Source organism: Octopus bimaculoides, chromosome 7 (assembly GCF_046866305.1).
Source record: "Octopus bimaculoides isolate indiv1 chromosome 7, ASM4686630v1, whole genome shotgun sequence".
In the NCBI taxonomy this organism is placed as follows: Eukaryota; Metazoa; Mollusca; class Cephalopoda; order Octopoda; family Octopodidae; genus Octopus; species Octopus bimaculoides.
This window is the reverse complement of record NC_142934.1, coordinates 89922463-89940809: the sequence shown is the minus strand read 5'-3', so window position 1 is coordinate 89940809 and position 18347 is coordinate 89922463. Positions and strand designations below refer to the sequence as shown.

Below are 18347 nucleotides of genomic sequence, written 5' to 3'. Positions count from 1 at the left end.
CGTCCAACCCATGCTAGCATAGAAAGTGGACGTTAAACGACGATGATGATGATGATGATGATATACTACACTCTCGGAGTGATTGGCGTTAGGAAGGGCATCCAGCTGTAGAAACTCTGCCAAATCAGATTGGAGCTTGGTGTAGCCAACCGGTTCACCAGTCTTCAGTCAAATCGTCCAACCCATACTAGCATGGAAAGTGGACGTTAAACGATGACGATGATGATGATGATGAAACAATTAAATTTCTTTCTCTAATACTTTACGCAGTTCAACATGCTTCTGATTACTGAAACATATTCCCTCGGAGAGTGTTACTGCAAACTAACACAAGTGAATGGGTGAAAGACAAGATAGGAACTGTGGAAGAAGTATCTACAAAATTAGTCTTTAAACATCAAATGGCTGTGGTGGGGTCCACCAGAGTAAAATAGCAATCAGAGGGGTACATAGGTAAAGAAATGGTTGAGAGACAGTGGTCTATCAATAGAAAAAAAAAAAAAAAAAAAAACCTGTCAGAGTTATGTCCCTTGCTGATAAGTGTAACACAACTATTACCTCCCTTTACGTGTTGACCTCCTCTCGTTGTCAACTTTTCTTTATCCTCCCATTCGATAGTCCGATGAAAATTAAAATATCAGTTGAATCAGTCGAGTTGTGTGGTCGATTTCACTGACTATATTCTTCCCAGAATTTGTTGGTATAAAATTAAGTTAGACATCGTTATTATTATTATTATTTTATGTTTGACTTTTGCTTTACATTTGAACAAGTAGGATCCAAGTCTCACCAAGAGACCTCAAGAGACAACAAGTTACAAGTTCCTGTTGGTGTTATGCCTAGGGTGTCATATATTTGGATTTGTACTTAGTGTTGTTTCTAGAGAACGTTTAAGAAAACATAAGAAAATTATGAGTTTGTTTTAAAACATGAGATTACATAGACAGTATTTTACGTAGGATATGGGCAGTTCCCATGAGCACTATCTTTTGAATTTCTGCCATTTTGGGGTTTCCTGGTATCTGAGCAAAGTAGCAACTAGCCCCTTTTGCTATCATTTCTTGGGCACCTATGACAACAGTTATTGTTTTAGTCTTGGGGTTCCACATTTTGCTAATTTCTGTTTCAAGATCTTCATACTTACTCAGTTTTTGGTAGGTCTTGACAGATACGTTTATATCGATTAGGACAGTCATATCAATGAAGAGGCATGATTTTTGTCTGAAGTCTTTCAATATGATGTGTGGCCTATTTGCATCTATTTTACTGTCAGTTTGAATGGTGAAGTTCCAGAGGAGTGCGATATGATCATTTTCAAGTATTGGAGGTGGTTTGTGTTCCCACCAGTTTTTATCATGGGGCAAGTCCAGGTTTTTGCATATTACCCAGTGAATATATTGTGCATCTCTATCATGCCTGTTGAGATACTCTGTAGACGCAAGAAGACTGCACATGGAGACAGCATGATCAATGGTCTCATTTTGTTGTTGACATACACGACATGTTGGGAAGCTGCCGTTCTTTAATATGTTGGCCTTAATATTATTATTATTATTATTATTATTATTATTATTATTATTATTATGGTTTAGCTCAGGTTCGGTCTTATTCTTCTTAAGAATTATGTGTGTAGCAGGTTACTACCTGTAACTTTAGGTATCCACAAGTTTTCAGCTGTCTTTCAAGTGCTTAGAATCTTCCTGATAATCCTTGCTGTCCCTAAAAGACAAACTTTCTGTTGGAGCTCTACAGGGTATTCTAATACAATCTCCTTCACCCATTTGTCTATATCTTTGCTTACTGTTCCCAATGCACCAATCATTATAGGCACAATCATTACTGTTTGCATGCTCCAGAGTCTTCCACTCATTATTATTATTATTATTATTATTATTATTATTATTATTATGACATTAGTTAAGGGTAGAGGAATGCAAAATTAGAAGTACAACAGAGAAAATACTTAAAAGAATTTTGTTATATTGCATTCTAAGTTTTAAAAATTATACCACAGTCAACTTTGGAAATCGTCCATTAAGGCTGGTTCAATATCTACAAACAAAGTCTTGGATTGAATGAATCAATAGTGCTTACCTCTAAAATTAGTGGTGGGAAGATGAACACAAACAGAACGCCACACACACACACACACACACACACACACACACACACACACATACACACACATGTGTGCGTGTGTGTGTGTATGTGTGTGACAGGTTTCCATACAGTTTCTTTTAACCAAATCCTTTCACAAGACATTGGTTGACCCCAGGTTATAGGGGAAGATACTTGCCCAAAATGCCATGCAGTGGGACTGAATCTTAAATCATAAGGTTCCAAGGTTTTTTAGCCACACAACCATGTGCATGTGTGTGTGAGTGTGTGTGCGTGTGGCTCATAATGTCAGCTTAGATCAAACTTACCTGTTTCCATTCACAACCTCTGTCATAGTTCAGAAGTCCTAAACATTGCCGTTTTTGATCATTCTACAAAATAATAAAAATAATAATAATAATGATGATGATAATAATAATAACAACAACAACAACAACAACAAAAAGCTGGCTGAGAAATATAATGACATACTAGCAAAGCCAGACACAATGCCTGAATGGCCTGTGGAAGGGGAAATTATCCTAATTCCCAAATCCACTGAAATGGCAAACCCACAAAATTACAGACTGATAATTTGTCTCCCTACAATTTACAAAGCCTTTACAGCAATAATATCGCAGAGAATGGGCAAACATCTCGAAGAAAACAACCTGTATCAGAAGAGCAGAAGGGATGCTACTGATCAATAAAGCCATAACTGAAGACAGTCGCAGAAAGAAGAAGGGTCTAAGTCTGACCGGGATCAATTGCTGTGTCTTTTACGTGCCACCAGCACTAGTGAGGTTGCCAACCTCCAGTTTATAAAGTGCAAGTTACTTGGTGACTGTCAGTGCAGGTGCCACTTAAAAAGCACCCAGTCCACACTGTAAAAAAGTTGGTGTTTGGAAGGGCATCCAGCTGTAAAAACCTTGCCAAAACTGACCTCACCTGTGCTTGGGCCACGTAAAAAGCACTAAGTCCACTCTGCTGAGTGGTTGGTGTTAGGAAGGGTATCCAGCTGTAAAAATCCTGCCAAAACAGACACAGGAGTCTGGAGCAGGCTTCAGCCTGGCCACCTCCTGATGAACCATTCCACCCATGCCAGCATGGAAAGCGATGTTTAATGACGATGATGATTATCTTAGATCACGGTGCAGCACTATGATACAAACTGTCGATTCTTCACCTCCAAGTCTGATACATTATCCATGCAACTAATCAGGTCCCTCCAATTGTATTTACCATAATTTTAATTTCCAGTTCACCTGCATACAATAAAAAAAAAAAAAAGAACTTACCTGCATACAATCAGCAAAGAAATCCTGGTCTAAACTCTTACGCTTATTCTGAAAGAAGTATTTGGTCGGCATAATTGCTTTAAGAAAGAAAAAAACAACAAAGAAATAATCAAAATCATTAAATAAAAAATAAATACATAATGGAGAATATATATTAAAAAAATTTGGGTATGTAGGGAAAGAATTTCTGAATTAAAATCAAATTGATTACAAGTAGCAGTTCGTTAAGTACAAAGTAATCTAAACCTTTTGATGAGTTTCTGAGAGAGAAGAGTTCAATATATAAGTTTGGAAAATTATAGCAAGGTCAACTTTGGAAATAATCCATTAAGGCTGAATCAATACCTGCAAGCAAAGTAAGGTGGCACGCTGGCAGAATCGTTAGCACACTGGGCAAAATGCTTAGCAGTATTTCGTCTGTCTTTATATTCTGAGTTCAAATTCTGCTGAAGTTAACTTTGCCTTTTATCTTTCCAGGGTAGATAAATTAAGTACCAGTTACATACTGGGGTCGATCTAATCGACTGGCTCCCTCCCCCAAAATTTCAGGCCTTGTGCCTAGAGTAGAAAAGAATATTATTATTATTTTACCAGCGTCGCCTTAATGGCACTTGTGCCGGTGGCACGTGAAAAAGCATTCGAGTGAGGTCGTTGCCAGTACTGCTGAACTGGCTCCTGTGCAGGTGGCACATAATATACACCATTTTGAGCGTAGCTGTTTCCAGTACCGCCTAACTGGCCTTTGTGCCGGTGGCACGTAAAAGCACCCACTACACTCTCGGAGTGGTTGGCGTTAGGAATGGCATCCAGCTGTAGAAACATTGCCAGATCAGATTGGAGTGTGGTGCAGCCTCGTGGTTCTCCAGACCTAAGTCAAACCATCCAACCCATGCCAGCATGGAAAGCGGACGTTAAACGATGATGATGATGATGACAGGGGCTTTTTTCAGTCTCTGTCAACCAAATCCAGTAGAAGACACTTGCCCAAAATGCCATGCAGTGGGATTGAACCAGGAAGCACATGGCTGAGAAAGCAAGCTTCATACCCACACAATCATACGTGTGTCTTTAGGTTAATTAATTAATTAATTTATTTATGTACGCAACAATTCCGAGCTATCACAGTAAGGGAGATAACTACTGATTATTTTAAATGTTGCACAGTTAACTCCCGTATACAAATTCCACCACCCCGTCATTTTCTAAAAAGTTATTTTTGTAAAGACGAACGAGGTTTATTCAGCTGCTACTAAGAAAATACAAACTGCATAGAGGAAGTGCGCGACTTGTTCTACTTTCTGAGCTGACCTACTATTTCTGAATACCACAAACTGTTTTGTCAAATATAAACTTGTTGGGGAACGTAGAAACTTGACAAAATGCTTAATAATTTATAATAATACAACTTAACAATTAAACAATTTTTTTTTATTTTCTTTCACTTGCTTCACGCACTGGACTGTGGCCATGCTGGAACATTGCGTTAGAGATTTAATTATGCCTAGTAAATGCCTTAAAGCTAATACTTATTCAATAGGGCTCTACTGCCAAACTTCCATATTACGGGGACGTAAATAAACCAACACCAGCTGTCGAGTAGAAGTGGTGGTGGTGGTGGTGGTGGTGGTGGTGGTGGTGGTTAACAAAAAGCACTAATACAGACTAATATATATATATATATATATATATATATATATATATATATATATATATATATATATATATATATATATAAAGCTGAAACGTATAAAAGAATTCTAAAAATATGGTATATATATATATATATATATATATATATATATATATATATACACACACACACACACACACACATATATATACGACCGGTTTTGCATGGTTTCCATCAACCAAACTTAAAATATTTTGGACAGCCAGGAACAATAACGGAAGACACTTGCCTAAGCCACTGTGCAGTAGACTTGAACCTGAAACCATGTAATTGGGACACAAACTTCTCACCACACAGCGACACAATTAATTGCAAAAAAAAAAAAAAAATTCTACTATGCTATTCATGCCTTGATTTGTGGAGGACGTGTGTGATGTATGTACATATATATATATATATATATATATATATATATATATATATATATATATATATATATATATAAGGGTGTAATATGGCCAAATATATCAAGGTGTATGCTTTGCAACCATGAGATTCTGTGTTGAATCCCATTACATGGTGTCTTGAGCAACTGTCTTCAACTATACACCTCATGTCAAGGCAAGTCTTGAGAGTAAAACAGGATAGGTATGTATAGTATAAAGAAGCCCACTGGCTGATCTTGCTTTGGAATACACAGCCGTTTACAGGCTAATTCAATAAGTATGTAGTTTTTCTGTTGATTAAACAAGTAAATATTTATTGTTAAGAAACAAAAGAAAATCTATGTACATTATACATACTAGGACAGAAAAACAGATATGCTCCTGGAAACTGTTCTGAAGTAGTGAGCTGAGCCCATTTGGTGCAAAGGAATGAAGTGAGAAGATTAATTCCTGCTCACGGTGAAGGTGGGAGTCCGAGTGGCCCCTGTGTAGAGACAGTCCAAACACAGACATGTTGTAGCAAATGTCTGGTAGAGCAGAAGTGGCTCAAGACCAGGGTGTCATTGCCAAGTCTGATGTCTCGGAGGTGCTCCAAGAATCAGTCAGCCAAGTGGCATCCCTTTTGACCATTGTACAGGGAAAGACAGAGAGAGAGCAGGAGATGCAGTAAACAACATTACAAGAGGTGCAGGTAAAGGAGTCAGTGATGTGATAGGGATGGTGATGGGTGTCAGTGAGGATGGTGGTGCTGGAGAGGTAAGGACAGGTGTGACAGTGCGGGTGAAAGCAGGGGAAGGAGCCAGGCTGGGAGGCAGGAGTAGGGAAGAAACTGTGGATCAGATCACGCAGGTTATAGGCTTGTTTGAAGGAGGGAAAGGGTAGGTTAGGGAAGATGTGTGAGGTGGAGGGGTCAGACTGAAATTGTTGGAAGGCTCGGAGAATGGTGCGTTGGAGGGGGTAGGGTGGAGGGTGATAGGTAAGGGGAAATGGGAGATGGGTAAGGGCAGGACAGGTGTGAGGAGAAAGACCAAAGGCACGTCCACAGATTGTGCTTGGGCAAGGGCAATGTGGATAATGGTGAGGGATATCTACGTAGGATGAAGTGGCGAGCCATGAGTTGAGACTGAGACTCAAAGTCAGTCATCACTGCCGAGCCTGTGTAGATGGAGGAATTGAGAGTAGGGGATGGAGATCTTGATGTGGGTAGGGTAGGAGGAGGAGAAGTTAAGGTAGGAGTGTGAGTCAGTGTGTTTGTAGTGGATGGAGGTGGTGAGAGTGGAGTGGTGGATGCTGACAGAAATGTCGAGAAATGTGACGAAAGAGTTAGAGATAGTGTAGAATTCGAGGGCAGGATGAAAGGATTCAACAAAAGAGAGGAAGGAGTCCAGATGTTTGCAGGAGCGTGAGGTCGCGCCAATACCGTCATTGATATAATAACTGTATAGCTTGGAAGTGGGACCAGTGAATTGTGAGAATATTTGAGCCACAACATAGCCAACGAACAGGTTCGCATAGTTGGGGTCCATTCTCATTCCCATGGGTATATATATTTTTCCATCTGTAAAATCCACTCGCAAGGATTTGAAGAGCCCAGGGCTATAGTAAAAGACACTTTCTCTTTCAGTTCCCCCACCCCCGCCCCATCTTTGCAATGAGTTAGATGAATATGTTACTGCGGTATTGTTTTACTGCTGGATGCCCTTCCTGACACAAACCCTTACCTGTTTTTCAAGTTAGGGATCTTTTGAAGGCAGGAAGCAAGTGGGGAAGTTAATGATAAGAGAAGAGATAACAATGGCACTGTTAATGCTGTGAATTTCAAATAAACAACTTCAGATGGTTGTGGCAGATGAGGAAGAGACTTGCAGAGATGGAGACTGACTGGGGGCCTGACAGGTCACCCAGAAGGACCTGAGAATATACCAACAAATAGGGAATGGAACAATGTGCTGCAATGGCACAAGACACCACACCTGACCTGACACATGCACGCACACATGTACACACACATGCGCATATACAAAGCATTACCAGTCATACAAATGGTGTCATTGGTTTGTACTCATCTGTAGAACCAATGTCCATGCTGTTCTTTGTTTAATAGACAAGGGAGAAATACTGCCATGCTTGGAAATAGGAGGTTAGCCACAGAAAGAGTATCTGGCAACAGAAAGTTCTGTCATAACAAATTTCGCCTAACTCATGAAAAAGATTGTGTAGCCAAGTAGTTGTCATAACTTTGTGAGCTTACATAAATGTAACTATTCAAATATCTGGTTTTTGGCACGACACCAACAGAAACATCATAGGCCACACCCAACACAAGGTCATTCACTTAATGACAAAGACTCACTAACCAGCCAGCTACAACTAGCACCCTGACATGCTTTCTCTTATCTCTGCCTCTTCCAGTCTTGCTATAAAATCCTCTACTTCCTTATGCTAGTATGTAGCGTAACCTCAACCAAAACACACCACTACTCTGCTCCTCTCATAATAAATATTAGTTGTCAGATAAATTTGTTCGTTTCTTTCCAATGAGACTTGACTTAACACAAAAGCTATTTTTGCTTATGTTTAATGGAGTATCTTTTGAAAACTCTATTCTTCATCTACAACTTTTGTTTATCGTTTCTGAAATTTGAATAAATTAAATCTTTTTTCCAGGCATATAATGATGGAATACCAAGTAGAAAAAAAATGATTATTTTCAAGACCTGTTCCTCTTCACTTTCAATCAATGTTCCAAAGCTTCCAAAGCTGCTCAAGACATTTGTGCCTCATACAAGAAAGGTGCATAATATACTGAAAGAGCTACTTAGAAATGGTTTCCACACTTGAGATTGTCAGAATTTTCCATCACTTTCCATCTACTCTAACCAGTGTGGAAGAGTCTACAGTTAATATGAATACTACTTCTCTTCTAATTAATTTCCTTTTAAAATACGCAAATAGGTGCGGGCATGGCAGCATGGTTAAGAAACTCCCTTTGTAACCACATGCTTTTGGGTTCAGTCTCATGGCATGGCACCATGGAAAAGTGTCTTCTATTATAGCCCGAGGCTAACCAGTCCCTTGTGAGTGAATTTGATAGACAGAAATTCTGTGGGAGTCAGTAATTTGTGTGTGTGTGTGTGTGTGTGTTTGCCACACACACACTGCCTGACAATCAGTGTTGGTTTGTTCACATCCCCATAACTTAATAGTTCAGCAAAGAGCCCAATAGGATAAGTGCCAGATTTTTTTAAAATTAGTACTGGGTTCAATCTGTTCAACTAAAACCCATTAAGGTGGTGTCCCAGTATAGCCATAGTCATAACTAAAACAAGTAAAAGAATAAAAAACAAGTAATTAAAATAGACCGTGACAAAAAGGTCTATTTCCAACAAAAGAAATAACAATTGTATGTAAGAGATAATTTATGTATGACTATATCTTGTACCCATCTCACCCAATCCTACCCACCTCATACCTTCAAAATCCACTCTCACACCACATCACCACATTTCTTTCATCACTTTCCAACTTCACCCCCTTCACACCATCCACCCACACACCCACCTGCTGTTCTAGAATGTGAGGAGTCATGTTGCTCCTCTACAGCAAGAAACCAGTCCTGCTCTGACCCTTTCTATCATGCTTTTACCCCTCTCTACTCCCCATTCTCCTAGCATGAAGTTCTCCCTCTCCACTCAGTCTTGCAAGTTGTATGGCAAACCTCACTAGTGACGGTGACACCAAAAAAGCACCCAGAACATGCTATAAACTGGCAACCCATTAAAAAGGGCATCGAGCTGGAGAAACCCTACCAAACAGGCACTGGAGCACATTGCAGTCTTTGGGCTCATCTGACCCTCTCAAACCAGCTACTCCATGTCAACATTCAACACAAATGTTAAATGATGATGATGATGATGTAGTAAAGATTGCTTGCCAACATAACATGGCAGTCCTGGTTTAGGACTAATGTTGCTGTAATTTAGCCACAGGAGACATCGTCTCCAGCTGGCTATACGACACGATCTGTGTCCTTATATTTTCGAACAAGGGAATCTAGCACCTCCACCCAGCTCAAAACAATATCTGTGTATCCCGATGTCCGGGTTATTTCCCTTCATCAGCACAGAATAATTGTTTGAAAATATAAGGACACAGATCGTGTTATGTTGGCAAACAATCTTTACTACAAAGTACTGTTGCTGAATATCTCACACTGTGAGATTTAAAAATAGTAATTTTCTAATGATGATGATGTACCGAAAAATTGTCCTGTGTCTAATGCAGCTGTATTACGGATGGGAGGTCAAAATGTGACATGCAAGGGAGCCAGACAAGCGTAAGCCTGCAAGGCACAATAATTGTTACTAATGATAAAATATTGGAAATGAGCCAAAATATCACAGACTATTAGCACAAACTTATAAAATAATTACTCACAGTTATGTGGTGAGGTGACAATATCTTGTCATACCACCTTCCCCAGCATATATAACTCATATTTGATATGTGTTTTGCATTATTTAATGTACCTTTAAGGAACATTTTTTTTTTTAATTATCTAAATGAAAAATTCTCCAAGCCTGTCAGCTATCTGCAATGACTGGATGACAACAAGGTCATAGATGTGGTGTATCACCCTGGTGCATGATCATTGCTATGTAAAACAACACAGCCAGAAATATGAGTTTTACATCCTGTTTGGAAATTTCTTAACCAGAAAATAAACAACTGTACAGTTGAGCTGAAAGACAATTAAGTTGAAATACAGCACTCATATACAGTATCCAATATACTTTCACACTTTATATTTATACACACAGAAACACATCTTTTTTTTTTTTTTTTTCTGCAGAACATCACTTTAGAACATCTTTCAATGAGTGCATACTATGTTCGTTTTTGCTAAGAAATATACTTGTGAGGTAGGGGCATGTCTTGTATGCCAAAAATACAGGATATAAGATATATACAAATATTTTTTTTTAAATCATTCTAGCTAGAATATATAGAGAGATAAAGGAAGGTCAATAGATTTTTACATAATTTAATTATTTTGTGCTCTCTCTCTCTCTATGAGAGACAGACAGACAGTATACCATAGGCACAGCGAAGTGCATAAGAAGTTTGCTTTGCAATCATGAAAATCAGGGTTCAACTCCTTTGCATGGCATCTAGAGCAAATTTTGTTTACCATGGCCTCAAGATGTGATAAATGACACACAAATGAAACCTAGTTTGACAGAAACTGTGTAGAAGCCAGCGAGCTGGCAGAAACGTTAGCACACCGGGCGAAATGCTTAGCAGTACGTTCTAAGTTCAAATTCCGCTGAGGTCGACTTTGCCTTTCATCTTTTTGGGGTCAATAAATTAAGTACCAGTTACACACTGGGGTCAATGTAATCAACTTAATCCCTTTGTCTGTCCTTGTTTGTCCCCTCTGTGTTTAGCCCCTTGTTGGCAATAAAGAAATAAGAAACTGTGTAGAAGTCCATCACATGTGTACATTTGTGTGCACCCTTGTCTAGACATCATACTGATGGTTGTACATGATCATCATTATTATCATCATATGAGCAAGATTGTTTATTTCCAATGTCTGGCCATGGGGGAAATATTCCCTTGCTTGTAAACAGGTGAAGGTTGGTGACAGGAAAAGCATCTGTTTGTAGAAAATCTGCCTCAAATTCCATCTGATCCATGCAAGAATGGAAAACTGGACATTAAATGGTGATGTTTTAACACAATGCACTGCCTGGTCCCAGAATCGAAACCACAATCTTGCAATCATAAGGGCAACATTCTAACTGCTACACCAAACACCTCCACAAGCTTTACACCCATGTATAAAGAAAGCAAAAAAAAAAAAAACGAAGCAATCCTTTTTATTGTAGACACAAAGCCTGAAATTTTGGGGGAAGGGATTACTCAATTACATCAACCCCAGTGCATAACTGGTATACATACTTTATCAAACACAAAAGAACAAAAAGCAAAGCTAATCTCAGAGGAATTTGATCTCAGAACGAAGACATTTTGTCTGGCATGATAACAATTCTGCCAGCTTGCTACCTTATAAAACTAGGGGTGGCTGTGCAGTAAGAATTTGCTTCCCAAACACATGGTGCCATTTTCAATCCCAGTGTTTGGCATCTTGGACAAGTGTCTTCTATTATAGCATCGGGCCAATGAAAGCCCTCGCAGCCGATTTGGTAAACAGAAACTATAAGAAGCCCATAGTGTATATATAAATATATATGTGTGTGTGGCTGATGCCAGTGCCACCTAACTGGCACCTGTGCTGGTAACATGTAAAAAGCATCATTCAGGCATGGCCAATGCCAGTGCCGCCTGACTGGTTACCGTGCTGGTGGCATGTATAAAGCTCCCACTACACTTTCAGAGTGGTTGATATTAGGAAGGGCATCCAGCTGTAGAAACCTTGCCAGATCAGATTGGAACCTGGTGCAGCCTCCTGGCTTGCCAGTCCCCACTCAAACCGTCAAACCCATGCCAGCATGGAAAGCGGACGTTAAACGACGACGATAATGATGATGATGATGGTGTGTGTATGTGTGTGTCTTCGTCCCCTACCATCGCTTGATAACTGCTGTTGGTTTGTTTACATCCCCATAACTTGAGGGTTCAGCACAAGAGACTGATAGAATAAGAACCAGGCTAAAAAAAAATAAGCACAGGGGCTCATTCCTTTGACTAAAAACCCTTCAAGGTCGGTGCTCCAGCATGGCCGCAGTCTAATAACTGAAACAAGTAAAAGACAAAAGATGATAAAATAAATTATTGTTGGAAATTCTTGTCACTGAACTAGAAACTTTGATGCTCAACCAGTTATCAAGTTTTCAGGATTTCGTTTTCTTCATTGACTTTTACAGTTCAAATTACGAAAAGAAAGAACCAAGTATTTTGAACCGAACAGAACAAAAAGGTAAAAAGAAAAGATAATACTAAAACAAATAAAAAAAAAGTTAATGAAGATGGTAAAAGTATTGATGTGCAGCATTCATTTCGAAGACAGCACTGGTTATTAGTCGGTTGCGAATTAATTATATAATTTAATTAGTTAAGTTGACGTAATTGTCTTCTGTGGTGCACAAGGAAATTTTGATTTTTTAAGATTCCTCCAATTTATCCAAAGTACCACATCATCCGTTAAGATTGCGTGCACTTTGTCGGTCGGGAGTTTCATCTCACATCGATTCTATCAAATTCTTCGAGTGAAGACAATCAATAGAATGGAAAATGCAAGTAAGCAGGCAGTGAAATACTAGACACAAGCAGCAGCAGTATACACACATGCACTGACTGCATCAAATATCGATATATGTACCTGTGCATGTGTATATATTTGTGTATATATGTGTATGTGTCTGTGTGTGTGTATATAATGTATGTATGTATCCAATGCAAAAATAAAAAACATAAAGACAAATTAAAAAACAAAAAGGGTATTAGGATTACACTCAGGAAAAACAGAAGGAAAAGTCTTTTGTGTTTCATATATATATGTGTGTATATATATGTGTGTGTTTATGTGTGTGTGTATATAATGTATGTATTGAAAAAGTGCCACACCCTAACAGTTGAGGGAACCCGTGGAAGAGGTAGGCCCAGGAAGACCTGGGCTGAGGTGGTGAGGCAAGACCTTCGTACATTGGGCCTCACCGAGGCGATGACTACGGACCGAGACCTTTGGAAATGGGCTGTGCGTGAGAAGACCCGGCAAGCCAAGTAAGATCGTTGCCAGTGCCCCTGGACTGGTTCTTGTGCGGGTGGCACATGAGATGCACCATTTTGAGCGTGGCCGTTGCCAGTACCGCCTGACTGGCTCCTGTAGGATTTTCGAGCGAGATCGTTGCCAGTGCCCCTGGACTGGCTTGTGCGGGTGGCACATAAAAGACACCATTTCGAGCGTGGCCGTTTTCGTGCGGGTGACACGTAAAAGCACCCACTACACTCTCTGAGTGGTTGGCGTTAGGAAGGGCATCCAGCTGTAGAAACTCTGCCAAATCAGACTGGAGCCTGGTGTTGCCATCCGGTTTCACCAGTCCTCAGTCAAATCGTCCAACCCATGCTAGCATGGAAAGCGGACGTTAAACGATGATGATGATGATGATGATGATGTATCCAATGCAAAAATAAAAAACAAAGACAAATTAAAAAACAAAAAGGGTATTAGGTTTACACTCAGGAAAAACAGAAGGAAAAGTCTTTTGTGTTATATATGTGTGTATATATATGTGTGTGTAATGTATCAGTCTTGTTTGTAATACGCTGACATGCAATTTAACTCCATGTTCATCTCAAATCTACAAACCAACCGTTATTAAAGATTCCCTAAATATACAAATTCTATCATTACACAAAGAGACAAAACCATTTGTTTTCCTATTTTCCTGTCTGTCAAAGATTACATTGCTCAACCTGTTAGTAGTTTTCTTAATGTAAACTCACTCAGTTCTTCTTCTTATTATTATTATTCTTGACAGCGACGAGCTGGCAGAATTGTTAACACGCTGGACAAAATGCTTAGCGGTAATTCGCCAATAGCTACATACTGGGCTCAAATTTCACCGAGGTCGACTTCGCCTTTCATCATTTTGGGGTCAAGAAATTAAGCACCAGTGATACACTGGTGTTTATGTAATTGACTAGTCCTCTCCCCACAAAATTTCAAGGCCTTGTGCCTTCAGTAGAAAGGATTGTTGTTGTTATTCTAGTTCTTAACTAATCTTATTCAGTTCTGTTTCTTGAATAGAACTTATAGAACAACCAATGAAGAAATTAGAAGTAAGTCTTAAATACAGTTATCATCATCATCGTTTAACATCCGCTTTCCATACTGGCATGGGTTAGACGGTTTGACTGAGGACTGGTAAGCCAGAAGGCTGCACCACACTCCAATCTGATCTGGCAAAGTTTCTACAGCTGGATGCCCTTCCTAACGCCAACCATGCAGAGAGTGTAGTGGGTGCTTTTACGTGCCACTGGTATGAGGGTCAGTCAGGTGGTTATGGCAACGACCATGCTCAAAAGGTGTTTTTTACATGCTACCTGCACGGAAGCCAGTCCGGTGGCACTGGTAACAACCACGCTCAAATGTTGTTTTCCACTTTCCACTGGCACATGTGCCAGTAAGGCGATGCTGGCAACGATCATGCTCGAATAGTGCTTTTCAAGTGACACCGGCACGGGAGTCAATCTGTGGCCCTGGCAACGATCATGCTCGGATGTGCTTTTAATGTTCCACTGGCACAAGTGCCATTCAGGCAGTACTGTCATCGGCCACGTCAGCGATTTTGATTCGTTTTCCTTGAATGGAAAAATGTATTATGTTATTTTAAGTGAAATTCCATTGTTTGATAAGTATCATAGTGTTATACTTACATACTTATTGATAACAGAGTGTCTTAATATTTAAATCTTTAATAGCATAAAGTTGTGATTCTCAACTAGGGTTCATATAGCCCTTAGGGGTTTATATAAGACTTGGTTAAAATGTATCTGCTGGAGACAAGAAGGGTACCTGACCGAGAACTAATAACTCTAATGACAAATACTATAAGTTCAGGTGGTAACCTGCAGGTGAAATGAGACAGCCACCAGATTTTATTTTCAGTTAAAGCTATTTCACTTACACTTTTAATTCCCTTAAATAAAGTAAGAATACCACAACCTCACTCCCATCCCTTTCTCCCACTCCTTAAAATCAATTATCATTATTATTATTATTATTATTATTGAGTGAGAGAGTAGTGCATGCCATCAAAGTGACACTGGGGTAAAATATACGAAGCCCATTATACCCATCATGACTACCCGTTTAATAAGGGTACACCAGGCACATGCATCACAAACGTATGTACGTGACATGATCTCAAATCGAGATAAACAGCGCATGACCTCGCAGGTGGGGCCCAGTTAGAATTTTCTTTAGGTCGAGTAGCCCATCCCGCTCAAAAGGTCCCTGAATAAGGTTTGTTTAAGGATGTTGAGCAAAACACCTATGTTTCCAGAGGTGAATTATTCAAACCCTAAAGAATTCCTCTCAACACATGGCTATGATGCTCCCCGACCACTTCTGCTCAACTGGTTAAGGTCAAACAACTGACAAGCAAATCTGTGGTACTGAGCAGAATATTTGCTGTAGCCCATCTTTTTATACCAAGACAAAACAATGTACATGATAACACTTCCAATCAGTTAAGATCAGAAGCCATGAGAGCCACTGCCTGGTACTGCATCCGGGCATTATTATTATTATTATTATTATTATTATTATTATTATTATTATTATTATAGATACATGGATGCTTCTGATCAAAAAGGTCAATCGATTGACTCTATTTATTATACTACTGCATCTAATAAACAAACAAAAGAAACATTTTATGCTTTAAAAGCATTGAATAACAAAAGTATTGAACAAGCAACAACTAGCCATCAATTGGTTGGCTGTTCCTATTCTATTGTCAGCATTTTTATGTGGAAGCAAAATGGCCAAGTGGTTAGGGCAGCAGACTTGCAGTCATGGGATCACGGTTTCGATTCCCAGACCGTGCATTGTGAGTGTTTATTGAGCAAAAACACCTAAAGCTCCATGAGTCCCTGACAGGGGATGGTAGTGAACCCTGCTGTACTCTTTCACCTCAACTTTCTCTCACGCTTTCTTCCTGTTTATGTTGTACCTGTATTTCAAAGCCTTACCTAACTTTTATACACACTGCTCTATAACTTAGAGTGTGTTTCTTTTTGCAGATTTATGTTTACGGACAATTCATATATATATAAAAAGCACCATTCGAGCGTGATCATTACCAGTGCTGCCTGACTGGTCCCATGCTGGTGGCACATAAAAAGCACCATTCGAGTGTGATCGATGCCAGTACCGCCTGACTGGCTCTTGTACTGGTGGCACATAAAAAACATCCACAACACTCTCAGACTGGTTGGCATTAGGAAGGGCATCCAGCTGTAGAAACTTGCCAGATTGGATTGGAGCCTGGTACAGCCTTCTGGCTTGCTAGTCTTCAGTCAAACTATCTAACCCATGCCAGCATGGAAAGTGGATGTTAAAAGACAATGATGATGATGATGATATATAGACATGTGTGTGTATATTTTTGTGACTATATTTGGCTCCACTAACTGCTTTACAACTGTTGTTGGTGTGTTTATGTCTTCATAACTTTGAGGTTTGGCAAAAGAGACCAATAGAATAAGTATGAGACTTTAAAAAACTAAGTACTGGGTCAATTTGTTCAACTGAAAATTCAAGTTGGTGCTGCAGCATGGCCACAGTCTAATGACTGAAACAAGTAAGATATATATATATGTGTGTGTGTGTGCATGTGTGCCCTTAACGCAGTTCTCACGGAGATTCAGCATGACACAGAATGTGACAGGGCTGGCCCTTTGAAATACAGGTACAACTCACTTTTGCCACCTGAATGGACTGAAATAAAGTGAAATAAAGTGTCTTGCACAAGGACACACTGTCCCACCAGAAATTGAACTCATGATCTCAAGATCATGAGTTGAATCCCTAACCACTGAGCCATGAGTCTTCATTGCAAGAAGAATATAACATGCTCTAATTGCCCCTGTGTATGTCATGCAATGAACCAATGTATGGGGAAGTGTGCATACAATAAGATTCCCCTCACCAGCCAGACGAAGCTTGTTAAATGTCTAAAGTGCAAAACATTCAATGGATTTGACTGAATTTTGTTAACAATTATAATAACAAAGGAGAAAACAAATAAACAAAATAAAGAAAAATATATAAAGCTTTTCTCTTCCATTCTCTCCCTTTGATATCTCCTTTTCTGTCTGTCTTTGAAGTATTAAGTATTGTTCTTAGCTTTTAACAAACAAAAGATATAGTTTATTAAACTATCAGTTATGTATATCTCAGGTAGCATAGATGGATGTGATTATAGGGTTGTATTGTCTCAAAAAAGTAGGATTAAGAGCTTTACCAAAGGATTTATGTTATGACTAAATAATTTAATGAATACACATTTAAAAAGACAAATCATTTAGTTATTACAGTTCTATATTTAAGAGATGAGGAATTATTTACATTATTTACATTATTTACATTTGACGGATATTTGTGCTCATCTTGTTTGTTGTTAACGCAACGTTTCGGCTGATATACCTTCCAGCTTTCATCAGGTGTCTTGGAGAAATTTCGAACCTGGGTTCTCATTCCTATGGTATTTTTCGATGTTATTATTATTATTATTATTATTATAATTATTATTATGATTATTATTATTCAGGTGACTGCCTGGAATCAAACTCAGAATTTTGGGGTTAGTAGCCCACGCTCTTAACCACTACGCCATATGCCCGTAACCTGAATAATGATAATAATAATAATAACATTGAAAAATACCTCAGGAATGAGAACCCAAGTTCGAAATTTCTCCAAGACACCTGATGAAGGCTGGAAGGTATATCAGCTGAAACGTTGTGTTAACAACAAACAAGATGAGCACAAATATCCATCAAATGTAAATAATGTACATTTAGTTATTGGTTATTGTTGCTGCTGTTGTATAACCCCAGGTGGAACTTGGTTGACCAGAAATATAGCTTGAAGATAATTTAGTCAAGTGATTAGCTGTGATCCACAGACTTCTCGCTCCAACTAAACGGTCATTTTGTTTAACTGAGAGCTGTGCTGCATACCCCAACATATTCTGGCTAATCATTTAGGGTACAGCATCTCAGTTCAGAAATGAGACAGCAACTCTGTCCAGTCTAATTCTGTTGTTCTTTAGCCACAGGTCAGCCCTGATCAACAGCCCTATGATGAAAAGCATTCCAGTTGCGACCACTACCACCACCACC

At 39.2% G+C, this 18347-nt stretch overlaps 1 protein-coding gene across 7 annotated transcripts in view; it reads right to left on the bottom strand.

The window, feature by feature from the left end:
- The window catches only part of LOC106884136 (uncharacterized), a 43317-nt gene that overhangs the window by 7617 nt on the left and 17353 nt on the right, over positions 1-18347 (bottom strand). For 6 of the 7 annotated variants that reach the window (XM_089355610.1, XM_089355609.1, XM_089355608.1 and 3 more), the window contains 2 exons: positions 3396-3472; positions 2427-2489 (listed from right to left, as the gene is read on the bottom strand). In XM_089355610.1, coding sequence (XP_089211736.1) covers positions 2427-2489; positions 3396-3467 — 135 coding nt within the window. In that variant the 5' untranslated portion in view covers positions 3468-3472. Of the gene's footprint in view, positions 1-2426; positions 2490-3395; positions 3473-9908; positions 10081-18347 lie in introns of those variants that run through there. The other variant, XM_089355612.1, reaches the window with a different exon arrangement.